The sequence below is a fragment of the Peromyscus californicus genome, unplaced genomic scaffold (assembly GCF_007827085.1).
Source record: "Peromyscus californicus insignis strain IS unplaced genomic scaffold, ASM782708v3 Scaffold_24__1_contigs__length_46423439, whole genome shotgun sequence".
Lineage (NCBI taxonomy): Eukaryota > Metazoa > Chordata > Mammalia > Rodentia > Cricetidae > Peromyscus > Peromyscus californicus.
This window is the reverse complement of record NW_026294535.1, coordinates 29,513,892-29,532,198: the sequence shown is the minus strand read 5'-3', so window position 1 is coordinate 29,532,198 and position 18,307 is coordinate 29,513,892. Positions and strand designations below refer to the sequence as shown.

The 18,307-nt window shown below is 41.0% G+C and overlaps 1 protein-coding gene across 11 annotated transcripts in view; it reads right to left on the bottom strand.

The window, feature by feature from the left end:
- Positions 1-17,449, bottom strand: part of Kcnc2 (potassium voltage-gated channel subfamily C member 2) — a 195,888-nt gene extending 178,439 nt beyond the window's left edge. For 4 of the 11 annotated variants that reach the window (XM_052753377.1, XM_052753380.1, XM_052753378.1 and 1 more), the window contains exons 1-2: positions 17,023-17,449; positions 15,110-15,836 (exon numbers count right to left, since the gene is read on the bottom strand). In XM_052753377.1, the coding sequence (XP_052609337.1) occupies positions 15,110-15,817 (708 nt within the window). In that variant the 5' untranslated portion in view covers positions 15,818-15,836; positions 17,023-17,449. Of the gene's footprint in view, positions 1-15,109; positions 15,837-15,927; positions 16,160-16,555; positions 16,749-17,022 lie in introns of those variants that run through there. The other 7 variants (XM_052753374.1, XM_052753381.1, XM_052753375.1 and 4 more) reach the window with 5 other exon arrangements.
- Between the last annotated feature and the right edge of the window lie 858 nt (positions 17,450-18,307).

Sequence of the window (18,307 nt, the reverse complement as noted above, 5' to 3'; positions counted from 1 at the left end):
CAATAATGTTTTCACACAACCCCGATAACAATAACAAACAGCTATGCTCCTGGGTCATGTGTGTGCTATACTAGACTTTTTATCATTTTTATAGGATGCACATCGTCTATGATGAAAACATAGTTAACTGTAGAACAGCTCCATTCCAGAGGACCTTGTCCTCAGACATGACAGCTCCATGTGTGTGTGTGGCTGCCTGGTAAGGCTTCCCTGCGGAACAAAGGCACAGGAGGAGGATGGAGATACTTATGATGCAGACCCTGTGTGGACCTAAGCTCATTAACACCTTTGTGTCTTAGTCACTAACAAAAACATGTACAAAGTAAAAATGACCAAGAAATAATTTAAAAAAGAGAAACAGGCTTATAGAGTCAGTTTAAAAGAAAAGATGTTCTACAGCTCCATAGTGTATCTGCATCATTAAGCTACATGTTCATTACAAAGTTAAAAGCTTAAAAAAAATTAAAGCATTTATAAAGTAAATAAGGTAAAGTGAACTAAAGTAAGTTTATTACTGATGGAAAGAACTTTTTATGAATATAGTTTAGGCTAAGTATAGTGTATAAAATCTACAGCAGTGTACAGTAATGCCCCAGGCCTAACATTTAGTGACTACTGATTCACACATGAGTTACATAGATAGTGCCCTGCAGTATACCATTTTTATCTGTTACATTGCATTTTAACGAACACTTAATGCTTAATAGTATGTTGGAGATGGTGCTCAACATATAATGTTATACAGATCTACAACCCCGGGGAAAAAAGATACAGCCATTGCTAAGACGCTTAGTAGGCCATCCATCCAATTTGTGGAACTGACGCTACAACACTCTCACAAAGATAAACTCCCTTAACTCTGTACTCCTCAGTTCTTCCCTTCATTAGGTGACACAGACACAACTACAATCTAATTCTAGTACAATAGCCTCACTCCTTATCCAAATCTCATTTAAATTGTTGACCAAAAAAACAGCACAAGGATCACAATTAGAAAAATTTCTGTTCTAAATAAAAATATTTAGATATGAAGCAGATAGGATTTAACGAGTGGAGATGCAGTTTGAATAGAGTAATGCAATTCAATATTAGATACAGGAGAGAGTGTTGCATATGTCTGTGTGTGTGTGTGTGTGTGTGTGTGTGTGTGTGTGTGTGTGTGTATGTGTGTGTGTGTGTCTCTGTGTGTGTGTGTCTATGTCTGTGTGACTGTGTGTGTCTATGTGTATGTGTCTGTATCTGGGTTCCTGTGTCTGTGTCTGTATCAGTGTGTCTGTATCTGTGTCTCTGTGTGTATCTGTGTCTGTGTGTGTGTGTGTGTGTGTCTGTGTATGTGTCTGTGTGTGTGTCTGTGTCTGTATCTGGGTTCCTGTGTCTGTGTCTGTGTGTGTCTGTGTGCATGTCTGTGTCCATGTGTCTGTATCTGTGTCTCTATGTGTATCTATGTCTGTGTGTGTGTCTGCGTATGTGTGTTTCTGTATGTCTCTGTGTGCATGTGTCTGTGTCTGAGTGCCTCTGTGTGTGTATGTGTGTGTGTATACATGTGTGTGTGTGCCTGTGTGTGAGAGTGTACATGCCTGTATGAGAAGAAGTCAGAAGAGGACATTGAGCGTCCAGCTCTGTCTCTCTCCACCTAATTCTCTTTAGTCAGTGTCTCTCAATGAACTTGATGACAGCAAGTCCACAGCGCTTGAGTTGTGCACACCCACACAGTCACTTTCATTTTTTTCACGTGAGTGATGGAAGCAGAACTCAGGTCTCCATGCTTGCATGTCAAAAGCTCATTACTTTCTTAGACTGTTGCAGGAACCTCGGGTTCATGCATCTGCTCTTCTTCACCCACCTTACAGGTATGCATATACATGACCGTCTGTTTACTCACAGCCACTGTACCACAGTCACCCTCAGCCCTTCAGAGGAAATGACATTTGGAGAGAATCAATCACTTAAGATACAAGAAGGTTAACAGAAAAAGAATGTTCAGAAAGAGACTAGTGTTAATGCCAGAAATAAAAAACAAGTTTTTAAATTCCCTAAAATTAATACCTTCAGAAGAATCACAAAGGCGTTTTATCTATTACAGTATGGAAAATGGGCAAAAGAAAATAAGAAAAACACTCAATGTGAGGGCTCATTTTTGTAACCCCAGCACTAGGGAGAATGAGTCGAGAGGATTGTTGCAAGTTCAGGGTCAGCCTGGACTACATAATGAGATCCAGACTAGCCAGTGCTACAGAGTGAGAGCTCTATCTCAATTTAAAAAAAAAAAAGGAAAGAAAGAAAATTTTTGAAAAAAGAAGATTTCTTGAGTGCTATAAATGTATAACAAAAACAGGAAACGAGAGAACAGTTGAATAATGATGCTCAAATTCATGTGTACCACAAAGATCATAGCATGCCCTTATCTGAAAGAAAAGCATATTTACCTATATAACTGGTAAAATTAAAACAGAGACACACTGGATTGGGGTAGGTTCTAATCCGCTGCTTGTGATCTTTACCAGAAGAGAAATAAAACCAGCCCAGAGAGCTTGTGAGCAGAGATTAAGAAGGCACCTGGAGGGATGCATCCATGGTCAGAGGCAGCCCAGGCCCGCTGAGCAACCATCAGATGCCAGCAGTGAGCAGACTGCCCTTCAGACTCTCCAGAAGAAGCTAAGACTTCTGATTCCCAGATTGCAGACCCCACAACTGCAAGAGGGTATGTTCCTGCTGTTTCAAGTCATTAGTTGTGTGGTGGTTTCTTTTTGCTGTTGTTGTTTTCTTTTTGGTTTTTTGAGACAGGGTTTCTCTGTGTAGTTTGGTGCCTGTCCTGGATCTCACTCTGTAGACCAGGCTGGCCTCGAACTCACAGGGATCCGCCTGGCTCTGCCCTCCCGAGTGCTGGGTTTAAAGGCATGCACCACCATGCCCGGCGTGTGGTGGTTTCTTATGGCAGTTCTAGGAAATCGCTGCAGTCAGTCTAGTACTAGAATACAAGTCTATGAAGAGGAATGGAAGCTTGGACAAACGTTGTGAAGAATATTTGGGAGATGAAAAGGAGTAAAGCTTGCAGGATGCTAAAAGATGATTGCATCACTCTATTAAACCAAGGTGGGGAGGCAGGCCATTCCAGGATATGGGAATAATGGTGTGCCTAAGTAAAAGATGAGAACGCATTTCTTGTATTCACTGAAGAGAGAAACTATCGCTTGAATTAAGCTCTATTTTTATGGCAAAGTTGGAAACAATGGCGATGAGTTTGAGAAGTCACAGCATTTGAAGAGCTATAGAATTCAGTGATTTTAGTTTGTAGCCAAAGACAAGGAATAAAGGTTTCCAGGACAAGGAAGTGTGTGCATATACATTAGGAAAATTCCTTGGCCTTGGATCTGACATCACCATCTTCTTCTAGCTTTAACTCTACGATTTTTTTTTTTGTTTTATTTTCTTCCTTGACATCTTTGCTCCTTTCTGAACCTTTTTAAAGAAAACTTTTGTTTGAAGCAATGTCTTGAGGAATATTCGAACCTACGAGTCTATATACAATTCTGTTTCAAGTTTGTGACTTTGGATTCCACATGGATGACTACACTGGGTAGCCAGTTATGTGGCATAGAAACGCAAATTTTGATATTCTATTATGGACTTAATTCAAAGTAGTAGCAACATAAATCCTGTATTTCCTGGAGAGAAGAGTGCTCATCCCTTCCTGTCTTATTTTAGTGTGAATTAAACCTATCAAAAATTTTAAGAGGTGCACAACATAATAGTCATAATATCTATAAAATGTTTTTTTGAAATTAGGTTGTTGATACAGAAATATGAAATGCAAAGAATCATAAGAAATAGTTCTAAATATGATAGTACTAAAGCCCAGGAAAGAATCATTACTATGAGCCAATATCCAAACCATAACCATTCAATCCAGAGTTGGAAAGACATATGAAGCCTCCCTTATTGTGCAAAAGAACAGTAGGAAAGAGATTTTTGACAGGAAGATACCAAGTTCAAGGTCAGGCCAGCCAAAGCTTATACAGAGAGACTAGAGGAATCAGGTAGAAAGAAGCCTCATTACCAACAGAGACCATACTTTTGCAATAAAATTTTCCAGGATTTTTGAGCCAATCAATCTCAGCTCTGCCACTGGCTGAATCTTCTCTCCCTTAGAAATATAGTTGTATTCGTTTACCCACAGTACTTTGAACAGGTCCCACCCTCCTCTCCTTCTGAAACTTTATTTAGGCTCTTCCCAGTATCTGAAAAAAAAAAATCTGGACATATTCTCTTTCCCTTCTACCTCATTCTCCTTCAGAAAGATATGACATTCCCAACATGACTGTGTTGGTCTCCAAAGTACTCCAGCTTACATCTACTGAAGATGCCATGATGTGGCAAAGCCACCATCCTTCTGTTCTCTTTCAGTACTCTACTAGCATGTTAAGGGCTAAGGATATGTCTTCACTATGCCACTTGAAAAAATGCCTGATACATAACAAAAATGTATAGGATGTTGTTCTAATTAATCTCTATTTAAGCATGAATGACCAACGGTCATTTTCCAGTCCAATAGTCATTCAAGTATCCAGAAGAAAATTCTCAAGGAGAGATAACCTCTTCAAAACCATTCCAAATGTAAGGAAATTTCCATAAGATTGACAGTTGCTACCACATTACCTCCCAAAATGCCTCAAAAGCACTAATAATAATTATAGCAAGACAAATGATGTTTTTAGAATGGGATCGGGATTTTTAACACAAATACCTTTAGTTCATCTTTATTTTATTTATTTATTTATTTATTCATTTTTTTTTTTTCAGGACAGAGTTTCTCTGTGTAGTTTTGGTGCCTGTCCTGGATCTCACGCTGTAGCCCAGGCTGGCCTTGAACTCACAGAGATCCACCTGCCTCTGCCTCCCAAGTGGTGGGATTAAAGGCGTGCGCCACCACCGCCTGTAGTTTATCTTTACAGCAACCATTCAATAAGGTATTGTTACTTTCTCTCTAGCCCAGTGAACCAAAGGCAACTAAGAGAAATAAATTCTAAAGATCACTCCTGAATCTAACGTGTTGTGAGAAAGAAAATGTAGCAGACTGGGTCCAACCCTAAACACTCACCTCAAAACCAAGTGGGAAGCAGCCAAAGGAGTTTCTGTCTCTTTAACTGAAAGAAGATAAGCAGTTTCAAAGTGAGTGCTTCCAGCTAAGATATCCCATCTTTACTATATCCCGTGTCCTCTGACCTTGTGCTGTCCTGTCTCTCTGTATCCCATGTCCTCTGACCTTGTGCTGTCCTGTCTTTCTATATCCCATGTCCTCTGACCTTGTGCTATCCTGTCTTCTATATCCCATGTCCTCTGACCTTGTGCTGTCCTGTCTTTCTATATCCCATGCCCTCTGACCTCCCTGTTATCCAGTGTTACTTGATACAATACTCGCTATGAAGCATCCATGTTTTTTCACTGCTCTGCTGCCCTTCCCTTTGGTCATTTGCAAATGTCTGTGTATCTTCTGGGAGTTAATTAAGATAATGTCTTCCTTACACAACAGCATACCTCCCTCCCTACTCTACGTATTTGCCTTATATCCCTATCTTCAATAAAGTGTGTGGTATGTAATTCATGATATTATAACTATTAATGTATAGATCTTTTCTTCCTGCAAATATGTATCCCAAGGCCAAATGCCAAGTCTCAATTTGTTTTGAATTCTTATTATTGTGCAGCGTAGTCCTGGCCAACTGTTGAAGCAGTGGTCAGTTGAGAGACATAAAGTTAAAAGCATTAAGATCATTGATTCTTGCTTTTCACTTGGTTCTTAGTTAAATGAGAATATCGTCATGTTTTACAATATGCTATTTCATCAGTCAGTAAATTCAGACCAAGGTAGAGAAAACACAAAATGCTATCAACAAAGAAACCCATGCTGAAGGAATATATGAAGATCCTTGTCAACTATGCTTAGTTCTACAAATCAATACAAGACAGATGAATCAAAGATTCATTAAATCAATGATATCCAAAAAAATTTAAAGGAGCAAGTTGAAAAAAAACACTAAATTTAAAAACTATGAAAATCTGATAATATGTACATTGCAGCTAAAATGTGAGCAATATATTAAAAAAATTAGAAAATTAATCAAACCTAAGCCTGCTTTTACATCAAGACTAATCATTCTAATGTCTTTGAAGTAAATATATTAAATATTATGTCATTAATTTGTTTGAATTCTGTGTCTTTACATAGCAAGGTACAATATATACAATTACGAGACTAGAGATAAATCATAAGCTCACCAATATTTATCATTCATACTATAAATACAATAGTTCAACTTTGCTGCATCTGTTGGTCACATGACAGGACTGTGATGGATTCACTCTGATCTCATCATACAATTCTAATAGGTATAGGACAAACCAAAGCCTACTGTTATTTCAGACTCAATTTTATAGACAAGAAAAGGTCACAGCTATATTCTGCCCATTTTCTACTTAATCTGCCCAAAACAGTGGTTGTATTGCAGTTATTCTCACAGCTTTTGTAATTGCTCTGTCATTTCTCTCTGCAAGATGCCTGAATGATGGACAAGTTAAGAATAAGTTAAACCATAGTAACTGTGTTGTTATTTTTCCTTAAATGCTAATTTTACTAATCTTATCCAAAATTAATATAACAACATCAGTAAAAACACACAGTTTATTCATCCTATGATCACTACTATGCCACCAATATAATTACTATACAATATTCTCTTTAAGTAAACAGTATTATATAATAAATCCATAAATTCAAAACTACTAAAGTAAACAATTCATGTCTCAATTTCCATTGTATACTTAAGAACTCAGATATGAATTTTATATACGTCCTGCAAAGCACTCAACTACTCAATTATTTGACCAAAGGCCTTTTGCATGAACATAATTCATTACCATGTAGTCTTAAAATTAAACATATTGTTTGAGTGTGTTGATAATCTTTAAAATGGTTTTATCTTATTGAAAAAGTATTTTATATTTACTGAATATCTGAACATGTTTCAATTGAAATGTAATTACTTCATTTTCCTCTCCCTTGATTCCCTAAGTATTTTTCAATCTAGACAAAATATTTATATAAAATAAAAGAATATGTGTGGCCAGTGTTGTTGGCTTTTTGTCCCTAAGTCTTTTTCTAGAGAGGTAACTTAATGGGGAGCACTTGCTACTCCTGAGACTAAATCACTAGGTAGCTATTGAAAAAGATTGTCTTGGGCCAGGTATGGTGGCATGTCCCTCAAATCCTGGTACTTGGGATGTAGAGACAGGATGATTAGGAGTTCAAGGTCATCTGCAACCACATAATGAATTCAAGACCAGCATGAGCTGTCTCGAAAAAAAAAAAAATCAAAGAACCCCACCCCACCAGCAATAGACTGCTCCAGCTTTTGTTTCAGTTTTTAAAGATGTCAACAGTACAATGTCGTGGGTAAACAAGCAGAAAATCACCTTAACTGAGCCTTGTCTGTATAAACAAAATCTAAACATTTAGTTAGATGCATGAAGAATGTCAGTACTTTTTGATAGCACACAAATGTAGATCTTCACACACAAGAACATAAAGAATAATTGAGATACCCCTGAGGATTTTCTGAACACATTGAGTTCTAAAGACTATATTGGAAGACTGTCCTTATCATGGTCAAGTTTCAGGAGAGCCCTGTTAACTACAGTAGCAGTCCTGAAGTAGTTTTAGCTTCCTATGATAAGTATCATTCTGCCCAGAGTCTTTCTGTTTTGATTCCTATAAAATGCATTCTCTCAGACACTGCCAAAATTATAGCATTGCTTTACAATCACACTATATGCCTTCAACTAACTGACCATTATAAAATGGTACAGGGAAAAATGCATTTTATTTACTGATCTCACAATAATGTCCAACTTCACAAGTGGATTTCCACCAGCCTTAAATACCTTTTACCTTCCCTCATCACCAGTTATCCCAGCATAAACACATAATCTTGGTTAACTACATTTGAAAAGACTACCCTCTACAAAATATGTTATCCGTCACCCATAGGTTGAACCAGGATTGCATTAAAAAATCAAAAACAATAAATCTTACAAGAGTTGAACAAGGGAAGATCTTTAGACACCAAGGAGTCAAGCTTTCAGACTGTGAGGATAAAAAGGAGGTTGGTGTGTCAGAAGGTTAATTCTGTAGCTTTAAAGGCAGTACAAAGATAGAATGTGGAACTGAAGAAGGCAGCCTGGAAAGATACATCGAAGTCTGATGGTCCCTACAGAAGTGGCAATTCCCTGATATTTGCTCAATAAACAGAGATTGATCATTTTAGGCAGAGATGGACTTACTCTTCCTAGGATACTTGCTGCTTCTCGGTGACTAAGTGTGTGCATTCAATGGGAAGCACGGGCTAGACTAAGCAACCTTGTTTGAATAGAAAGAACACTGACCCAGAAGTCACATGATCTTAATTCTAGCCCCTCAATTATCATTAACTAGTCATGGCCAGAACATGTCAGTTTGTCTCTTCAAAAGGAGGAAGTTGGGGCAGACGACTGAATTTTCTTCCAAATCTAATCCTCATGAACACTGAAAGTCTATTGCATTTCTCAGTCATAAATCCTGTGGAAACAGTTTATGTATGGGAGATGTGTGTGTATCAACATATATATTTATTTGGGATATATATATATATATGTATAAACTATTTGGGATATATACATACATATATTGGGTATTTGGAATATATATACCAAACACGTAAAGTATTCTTGAAACTGAAAACCACATTCCTACAAATCTCCATCTCCTTTCCATATAAAATTACATAAACTTGTTCCTTGACAATGTATTTCTCATCTTTTTCTATATGTAAACACATATATACTGCAATAGACTATGTTCTCAAAAGAGAAATGCAGAGCCCTATATAATAAACATATATATCACTTTGAAAGTCCTGATAAATGAACACATTAAATCTTAGCTTTCAAGTGTGCCAGACAGCAAACTATTCTCCACATTCACTCTGATAGTCTAGGTTATGAAGGAGATGAAAATTGGAAGGTTTTCAACAGTTTTATAAACATTTAAATGTGTTAGACACATCTTGAAAGCCTCACATGAATAAGACTCTCCCTGTTGTATAAAATATGGGAAAGAGAAAAGGATGGTGTCTTTGCCAAGGCACTTTTCAAATGGAAATAAAATTGAGATTATCTAATCAGTTACCCTTGTGGGTGGATGGATCTACACCTGCACTGAATCTGAGACCTAGGAAATGATGGAGCAGATCATCTTTATGGTTTTTATGACAAAGCCACAGCAAAATGATTTCCTGAGATCAATATGTGGTTAAGAGAAAGCTGTTTTCAATGGAAACAGGAAGCTAGGAGCTAACTGTTTCTATGGTAACCAGAGCAGCAGCTACCCAACAGCTGTAAGAGGGGAGAAAAAAAAGGGTAGAAAGTTACAAATGAAAAAAAATCAATTCTAGTTTACCTTATTGGTGTGACAGTTCTCAGAGTGCAATCAAAATGGGTACAGACATGCCGTTCCTACCCAGGATCTTTAACAATAATTACCCTACAAACATCAAAACCTTAGAGATGAAAAGATGTTTCGGTACTATCTTAGTCCAATGCGTCATCCCCAGTTTTTATTTATTATTTGCTTACTGGAGTAAGGCAGAAGAAGATGAACTGAGCTCAACCCGTTTTGACAACAATTTAAGAGCAAGGTTCTTACAGCTCCTAATGCAGATTTTTCCCCCAGTTGTTTCCATATATATTCTCTACCTCAGCTTTCTTTTCCCCTCCAAGCCCACATTTTACTCACTCCCTGTGAAAATATTGACTGCACAGAATTAAAATTGCCACCCTTCAGCCTGTGCAACAAGCATCAAACCATGCTATTATATCACAAAAGACTGTCTGAACTGTTCTAAAAGAAAAGCCCTTAAAACTTCAAGCAGAATTGAATTATGGTTCTGTAATATATTCATGGTTATTGTTTAGAATATTTGTCACTCTATATTTCCTTCTGGAGAGCTGTATTTATCTTTAGTGCCTTTGCTGTTTCATTTAGACATATCTTAAAGGTTGCCATAATAAAAAGGATGTATGACTCAAAAGTTCAAAACACATAAAACTTGAAAAATACATTTACTTTATTTGTGGTGGTAAAAATATATTGTGGTGATTTAAATATCCAAATGGGAAAATTTGATCTGCATCTTCACATAAACTTGAACATTTCCTTATTTTTATTTGCTTCGCAAATGACCTCTTGACAAGGAAGAAACACTTTCTTGTCTCTCATTCAATTTTTAAACTTGAGTCTACAAACGAGCTGTTAAAAGTATACATGAAAATCATACTTAATCTGTCCAACTGCATTCATCTTTGGTACACCTGGTACCCAACAATGAAACAGCTCTCTTAGTGTGTGATCATATATGCTACCAAAAATGCAATGTAACCAATAAGTGGCTTGGTTCCTTTGCTGATATATTGAGACTTATGTACTCTCTGGTCCTGTTTAATCATCACAGTGCATCAACTTAACTAGAACTGAATTTATTAATGAATTATATAATTAGTGTTCTAGAAAAGGTCAAAAGGTCCTTAGATTGAAAATGAAGACAATCAGACATCATAGCAAAATCTTCTCAAGGACATGAACTTGGATTTGCTTTGTTCTACACTTGTCCATGATTCAAAATTAATAGAGAAAAAAATGAAGAAACTTAGCCACATTCTAATAGTTCACTTTTTTGGTACAAGTACAGCCTTCATTATACTGGGAAAAGGCTATAGGTTATTCTGAAATCAAAAAACCAAGATTGAAAGAACCCTCATATTAAAACTTCAAGACCATACTAACTGACCTATCCAAGTATGCCATTTTTGGTCCATTGACCATTAACTAATAAAGATTTTTAAAGACAAAGAGAAAGATGTTGAAGCTTTAAAAAAGACGTAGAAGTAGCAACTAGATGATAAAAATCTTAATTATCATATTAAGTGGTGTAAATTTTATTCTGAAATTCATGGTACCAGCTAAAGATTTTTAACAATGGGAAATCATTGTGACAAAAATACACGCAAGATGAGTTGAAGATGAAGACCGTGGCACAGGCTAAAGTCTGGAGACATGAGTTGTCATAGTAATTTAAATGATAGATAGAAGAGGCTCTAAAGTCAAATGGTCTCTGGGGTGAAAAATATGTAACATTATTGGTATTATAAAACAGCTAGAATATAGTTTTTACAATCAAACAATTGGAGAAAAGCTACCTTTTTTGCAAAACACAATAATTAGCTTTTTGAGAACAAAGAACAATATCTTCCACATGCCTTCCCTTTATTTTATGTAGATTTTTGTGTAGAGTAATTAAATAATAAATACAACCTGGAGAAACAAGATTTCTAAAAGAAATTCACATCTGGCTACCATCATTTGTGAGCGAGCTATATATGACCATTAGAAAAAAAAATGCTCTTTGAACATAGCTATGAAAAGTGAAAAATCTACATAGTAATTAAAGACAGGCATAAGTCATCAAAAAGGGGTCACACTCTCAAACAGAAGTGAAGTCACTGCACCCACAAAGTAAAAATGGAAAGAACACAGGTCAACATAATCCCCGCCTCAGCACTTTAGAATCGAAACACATTCTTTGATATGTTTTCTAAGCCTGGAAATTTATACTTAGAATAATAGTAACTCAAAAAACAATCTAGAAGCTCTACCAAGAAATTTCTGACTACTGTATCCTCTTATTGCACTGGATCTTGAACAAAAACTCATGCTCTAAACCATAGAAGTTGAGTTGGAAGTATAGACTACAAAACACTTTCACAAATGCATCCCTCCCTGCTCATCACTATGTGTAAATATTGCCAATAGAGTCATCTCTCTCTTTCCTGAACAGTTTTCCACAAGAGAGTTCCATGACAACTTAAATTGGAATTTTTTATAAATTTCCTATCAAGTAAAAGAACTCATATGTATGGCAGAAAAACTTATTGACCAAAATCTCTCAAATATCTATTTATATCATAAATTAAAATTCTAGATAAAAAAGGACATGCCAGCCAACAGGAGGCAAAATTGCAGTGTCATAAGTCAATTACCATTTCCTATAACTAGTGTTTTAGTGTGACAGTGTAGGTCATAAAAGTAAAAATAAATCACACCTATTTTAAAATTGTAGCAATCTCCTTGATATTAGAAAACCATAAAGCAAATAAAGGAATGAGTATGAAAATTGAAAAAGAAGTTCAGTTAAAATTGTTCTTCTACATATTTCAATAAAAAATATGAGCTAATGGAAAGGTAGAAAGTTTATAAAAAGACTGTATTAGGAAGGAGAGTTGTGATGATCAGAGCAGAGCTGATGGAAATCACTTAATAATTGATTTATGTTTCCTAGAATCACACCACTTGAGCACAGTTTTACCCTGGTGCCTCCTCAGTAATATTCTACATGAAGAAATAGTCTGATATCATTATTTCAGGCCATCCTTGGAACTCAAATATTAACTCACTTACTAATTCATCTCTACCTTCTGATCTAGACAACCCTTAGTGATTTGAAAAGGTGCTTCCCTGAACTCAAAGTCTGCAAAAAGAAGCAACATACGGGACACTGACTGGATAATGACAAACAGAAAGTTCCAACAGGGTTCATGAAAGAAGTGAAGATCATCACATGTTTTTATCCCTTTGTTGATGGGTGCCATGTAAAATTTCTGCCAGCCAAAGTCCTAGAATGTAGGTATTTTGACATGTCATAAATGACCTTTCCAAGTGGCAACCATAATTAATATCTTAGGCAGCACTGGATCACAAGAGCAATCGGATATACAGAGACGCCACCGTCTAGTCAGTTATGATCAAGGGTTTTTGTGGAAAGGGGCTGGGAGGATGTCATGACACCACTAGAATGACTGTGGTTCAGCTAACAATTTGACGTATGACCTTGGCCATTTCTTAACATCTGAGTCTTTATTTTCCTCATCTCATTTAGAAAGGAGAAGGTCCTTGCTAGGTGACTTCTAAAACAGATCTCGGGCCAGGCTGGTGACTGTCAGCTGATTTCGTTTTCACCTGCTCTTGACCTTGTACTAACCGCTTGATTCTTTCTTCATCTCAAACAGATACAAGTTAAATCTTCCATATAATTACAACAAAATCTAAGTATGATTCACGGTGACTGCCAAGTCAATGAACTACCCTTTGGCTAATAAGCAATAGAATCAAATTTCATAGTAAGGATAAAAGTCGGTCACCTCATAAAAATTTTAGTTATAGGACCTGGCTTACAATGAAATACAAAACAAAAAAGATAAAACACAAAACTAAAGATATCATGCTAAGTTATCAGGAAGAAAAATAATAAAACATCTGTTCATTTTATTGTATACAGACTGAAGAAAATGGTCATCTGATGAGCCTGAAAACAAAATCAAGTTATCTCTTTCTCTACCCAGGGGGAAGAGCACAGTGGCACTCAGCTGAAAACCAAAAAAATACAAAGTAGCGTTCATGAGCCTGTGATTTTATTGATATCAATAAGTACTTTTTTTTTTCCAAGAAAGGGATTCTCTATGTAGTCTGACTGTCCTGGAACTAGCTCTTGTAGACCAGGCTGGCCTCGAACTCATGGATCCGCCTGCCTCTGCCTTCCAAGTACTGGGATTGAAGACATACAGCACCTTGTCCATCTATCAATAATCACCTCTAAAATGCAAACTCTTTTTGCAACTATGGAATACTAAAAGCAAAATTTTAGGATTATCATTAGTAATTCCATGTTTGAATATAGGAATGTAGGGTCATGCTAAAATTTATGCATGGCTCCAAAGGCCAGGCCCTAGAGATCATCACTACTTCACTTTGTCTCTTTGTGTTCTACTTCTGCCTGAAAACCAAACAGATGTGCACACTTCTGAGATGGCGTCAGAAGCATGTCTCCCTGGAAGTTAGTGGGCAGATAGCAGTACAATAGCTAAGATGCAAAGATTTCTTCAAAAAAAAACTGGTCAAGAGGATGGAGCCAAACTTAGGGAGGGATAATTACCATCCTGCAGGGGTGAGGGTCTTTTCTGGGTAGCAAAAACAAGACATATGCAGTTGCAAAGACTTACTAAATTCAGCGTCTGTCCTCGTATATAATTAAGACCAATTCGGATACTGTATTATTATTTTTTTTATTTCTCCTATTTCCTTTAAACTGGAGACACCATCATTAGTAATATCTCTAGTCCCTTCATGGGATTCTGGGAAGCTAGCTAGGAAAGGCATGGAGTAAATGTAATCACTCACTTAAATTAGAAACCAAAAAGAAACATTGAGGCTAAGATTATAATGTTAAAAAGTCAGGGAAAGTTTTCAACAGTCAGAGTCACTGGGTTATAGAGAACAGAAGACAGGTCAACGAGGTGACTGATTCACAATCAACCTGAAAAAATGGCTGATACACCTAAAAAGAAAGACACCCAGCCTGAGGATCCAGAGTGCAGGCAGGAACGTTAGGAACAGCAACTGCAACAACATATAGTCTTCTCCCTTGGGAAGAGACAGGGACAGAAGTATCCTCCTCACAAAATGATCCTCCCTACACACCCTACCTCCACCCAGTCCCATAGATGCAGGTTCCATTTCCCCTTTCTCCGTCTTCACATTAGACCGTTCTTGTAGCTACTGCCCTGGTGAGTCAGATCTGAGAGTCAGGCCCCGTTGAAAATGTCACATCAGGATGGACAGCAGGCTCTGAAACACATCCTAGCTAAAGGAAAAAGTTGGAACAAAAAAAAAAGTTAAGGCAAAAACTAAGGTGAATATAGCAAAGGCATTAGGACACAGCCCGGGACTCTTACATGGGTCGCACCTGCTAAAGTAAATCTGTTTGATTGGGAGGTCAGGGAGGGTGGAAAGATGAGGCAAGGGTCTCTGGGCTTTCCCTACCCTACATGAAGACCCTCGAAAACCATCTCTAGTGAGCTCCCCTCTTCCTCTTCATCTCAGGGGCTGTTGGAGGAGAGAACCAAAGTTTGAAGGAGAGTTGGAAGAGTTGCGGCGGCCACAGGGAATGGTGGAAGATTCGGGTCTTACCCTGGCGGCTCTGGATGAGTAGGGGTCCTCAAAGAGGGCCCACATGCGGGGCTGCAGCCTCCTCCAGCGGCCGGACTTGCCATCGGGTCCTCCAAGTCCTGCAGCATCCTCAATGCCCAGCCGCTTGGCCGCTAGGTCCTCGTCGTCCCCAGGGTCGCCCCCGATGAGGTCGGGCGTCTCGAAGATGTCCAGTGCCTCCTCCGCGTCACGGTGCTGCCTGTAGGTCATCCAGCAGCAGGGCTCCACGTCGGTCTCGTCGATGCCCCAGAAGGCCAGCTCCTCCTCGAAGAGCGGCCCGCACACGTCGGCGGGGCAGTGCAGCTTGCCCGTGCGGTAGTAGTTGAGCACATAGGCGAAGACCCCGGGGTGGCGATCGAAGAAGAATTCGCGGCCTCCCCCAGGGTGGTGGTCGCCGCCGCCGCCGCCGCCGCCGCCGTTGCCACCGTGGGAACTGCAGTTGCCCGCGCCGCCCTCGAAGCAGCTGCTGGGGACGGGGGACAAGGGAGGCGGTCGCGGCGGTGGTGAGAGCGGAGGGGGCAGCGGCTGCAGCTTGTCACCCGCCGAGGTCAGGCAGTCGCCCTGAGGTTCAGAGGAGGCGAGGAGGGCCAGGCGAGTTCCGGGAAGGGTCTTGAGAGTGCTGCGGTAGGTTTCGTGCCGGGTGCCCCCGACATTGAGGATCACCCTCTCGTTGTTCTGGATCTTGCCCATCGCTGTGGCTCAGACATGACTAGGAGGCGAACACGGCACCGAGTTAAAGCCCTCTCGTGGGTCGTAGACTCACCATGACCCACCCCCACCCCACCCCCGCTTACCCTCACCTCAACCCCAGAGTGCCAAGATGACTAGCTGGCAAGTGGGAAGGACCCTCCCAGGAGGAGCTTGGTGTCCAGTCCTGTCCCCGCCTCTTGCATCATGCCTGGCCCAGGTTCCCACAGAATCAAGAACAGTTGAGTTTTCCTTGACCTTCCAGGAAACCTGTTCTCTTGCGGCACACAGTCCACCCTTGGCTCTGACCTCCCCTTCCTTTTACCCTCCACCGTGTTTCTCCTCTGTCCCTGACAAATCCAACCTGCTTTAAGTCCCCAAGCGCCCCTCTTTCCTGCCCCTAACCCTCCACTGCTCACTCTCCCAGCCCATTGTTTCCACCACCCCCCCTTTGCCCCAGGACCTTCCTCTCTTTAGACGGACCCCCTTCCCCACTCTCCCACATCTCTTTCAACCCCTCCCCTGGTTTTAGTGTGATTCCCCATCAGGGAGTTTTATGTTGGCTAAGGCAACTTAGCAGTGTTGAGCGGGGGGCAGGGGGGCCCTCGGGGGGCCCCAGCTGTCTGCGTACCCTTGGCCAAGCCTAGACAGCTCTCTGATCTCCAACACTAGGGGACGTACCCTTTGCCCCCCCCCCCCGGCCCCCTCTCTGGTCTCGGTTCACTGCCCTCCCTCACCTACCAAGCAGAAAACTGAAGACGGAAATCAGAACAGCCACAACACCACACGTCCCTGCTGCCTCGCTGCCTTTCACCAAGGAGACTTCTGACTAATTTCCTCCTCCAATTTCCTCTTCCCATTTACTGTTATCGTTGTTGCTAATGTTATTATTACTTGGGAAAGGAAACGGAGTAACTAGGATCCATCTTTGAGGACGAAAGTGAGCAATCTATCCCACCCCTCCCCCCCCCCCATTCCCAAGAAAAACAAACATCTGGAGGTGGAGAGTCGAGTCCGGGGGGGGTTGCTTTCGAGGAGGGGTGAGGCCCAGGAGAAGCCTCAGGAGGCACACCCCCCTGGGTCCCTGCGCTGGAAGACCAGCTGTATCCAGTCTCTCCCTAGGGCTTCGCATCCACATTCTTACAGCCAGGCAGGGGGATGCCCGCCTGCACCGCCCTTCCTTTCTCCCCCTCCTCGTCCCCGGATACCTTAAGGAGACAGGGAGAAAAGTGGATCTGCTTGGGTCTCCGAGTAGACGAGGTTTTCCCCTGAAGCCCGACGGAGTCTCTGCGGCCAGCTGAGCCGCCCTTCTCAAAGGAGAAACTACTTGTTGGCGTTTTCGGGGTTCAGGTGGTTGAGCCGCTTTCTCTGGGGGCTGAGGTCGGGGAGAAAGTCCCCGCCCGCCGCCCGCGGCGCTCCCCGCCTTCACGCTGCTGAGATCTGCGGGCTCTCCCATAGCCACCCTCCGCGCCCAGAGTCCCCATGGCGCGGGGCTGGGCGAACCATGGAGCTCGGGGCGGGTCCAGCGGGCGCAGCCCGACCCCGCCGCGCGCAGACCTTCAGCCCGGCTGGCTGTTGCCCTGGAGAGGAGGCTGACCCCGGAGGACGGGGGCGACGGCGGGGGGGGGAGAAGAGGGGCTCACCCAGTTGAAAGTGAAGGCGCCCAGCTTAGATGTGGAGCCACAGATTTGGTCCTCCCCCCCCCCCAACCCCCGCCCGAAAACAGCCTCTGTTAGAGCTGTTCCTTCAGCACCGCTCGCCTGAGCACAGAGCTACAGAGTGGGTGGGTGGTCTGGGGAAATCGAGGAGGAAGAGCTCCATCCTCGCCCTCTCTGGAGCTTCTGCTGGTACTCTTTAGGCACCTGTCTTCATGCTCCGTCACTCCACTGCCCCACCCCTCCCAACAAGTGAGAGAATCTAAACCCAATTGCATCTTTTCCTTAATGACAGCTGGCAGGAGGGGATTGCTTACAGGTGACAGGGGATCTTGTTTCCTGGGTCTTCTACAAGGCTCCACTTTCTCTCTTCAGTCAAATGTAGGTCTCCAGGCACCACATCACGGTTATATAAACCGAAACAAGTTTTAAAAGTTGATCCCAGGAACATAATGCTCCAAAAAGTACAACTTCAAGCTGCCTTTGTCTGAAATACCCAAGCAACAAATCCGAGGCTCTCATCAGCCACTTCCTGCTAAACTCAACTATCTGTTGGGCCTTGTTTACATTGCGAGTGCTGATGCAACTAAGCATTATAAACTGCAGGGCTTAACCAGAAGAAAAGTAACGCCCCACAGTCCCAGAATTCAGGATGGGTCCTTCTGTAGGCCCTGAGGATAGAGTGTGTACAGCTCTCAGCAGCTTGAAGGTGCTTGTCTTCTCCCTTCCTCTCCTCACATCACTCTCTTCCTGTGGGCATGTTATCTCTCTATCCAAATTCTCCCTTTTTCCTGAAGACATCACCCTTATGCTAATGGCCTCATTTTGACTTGATCAC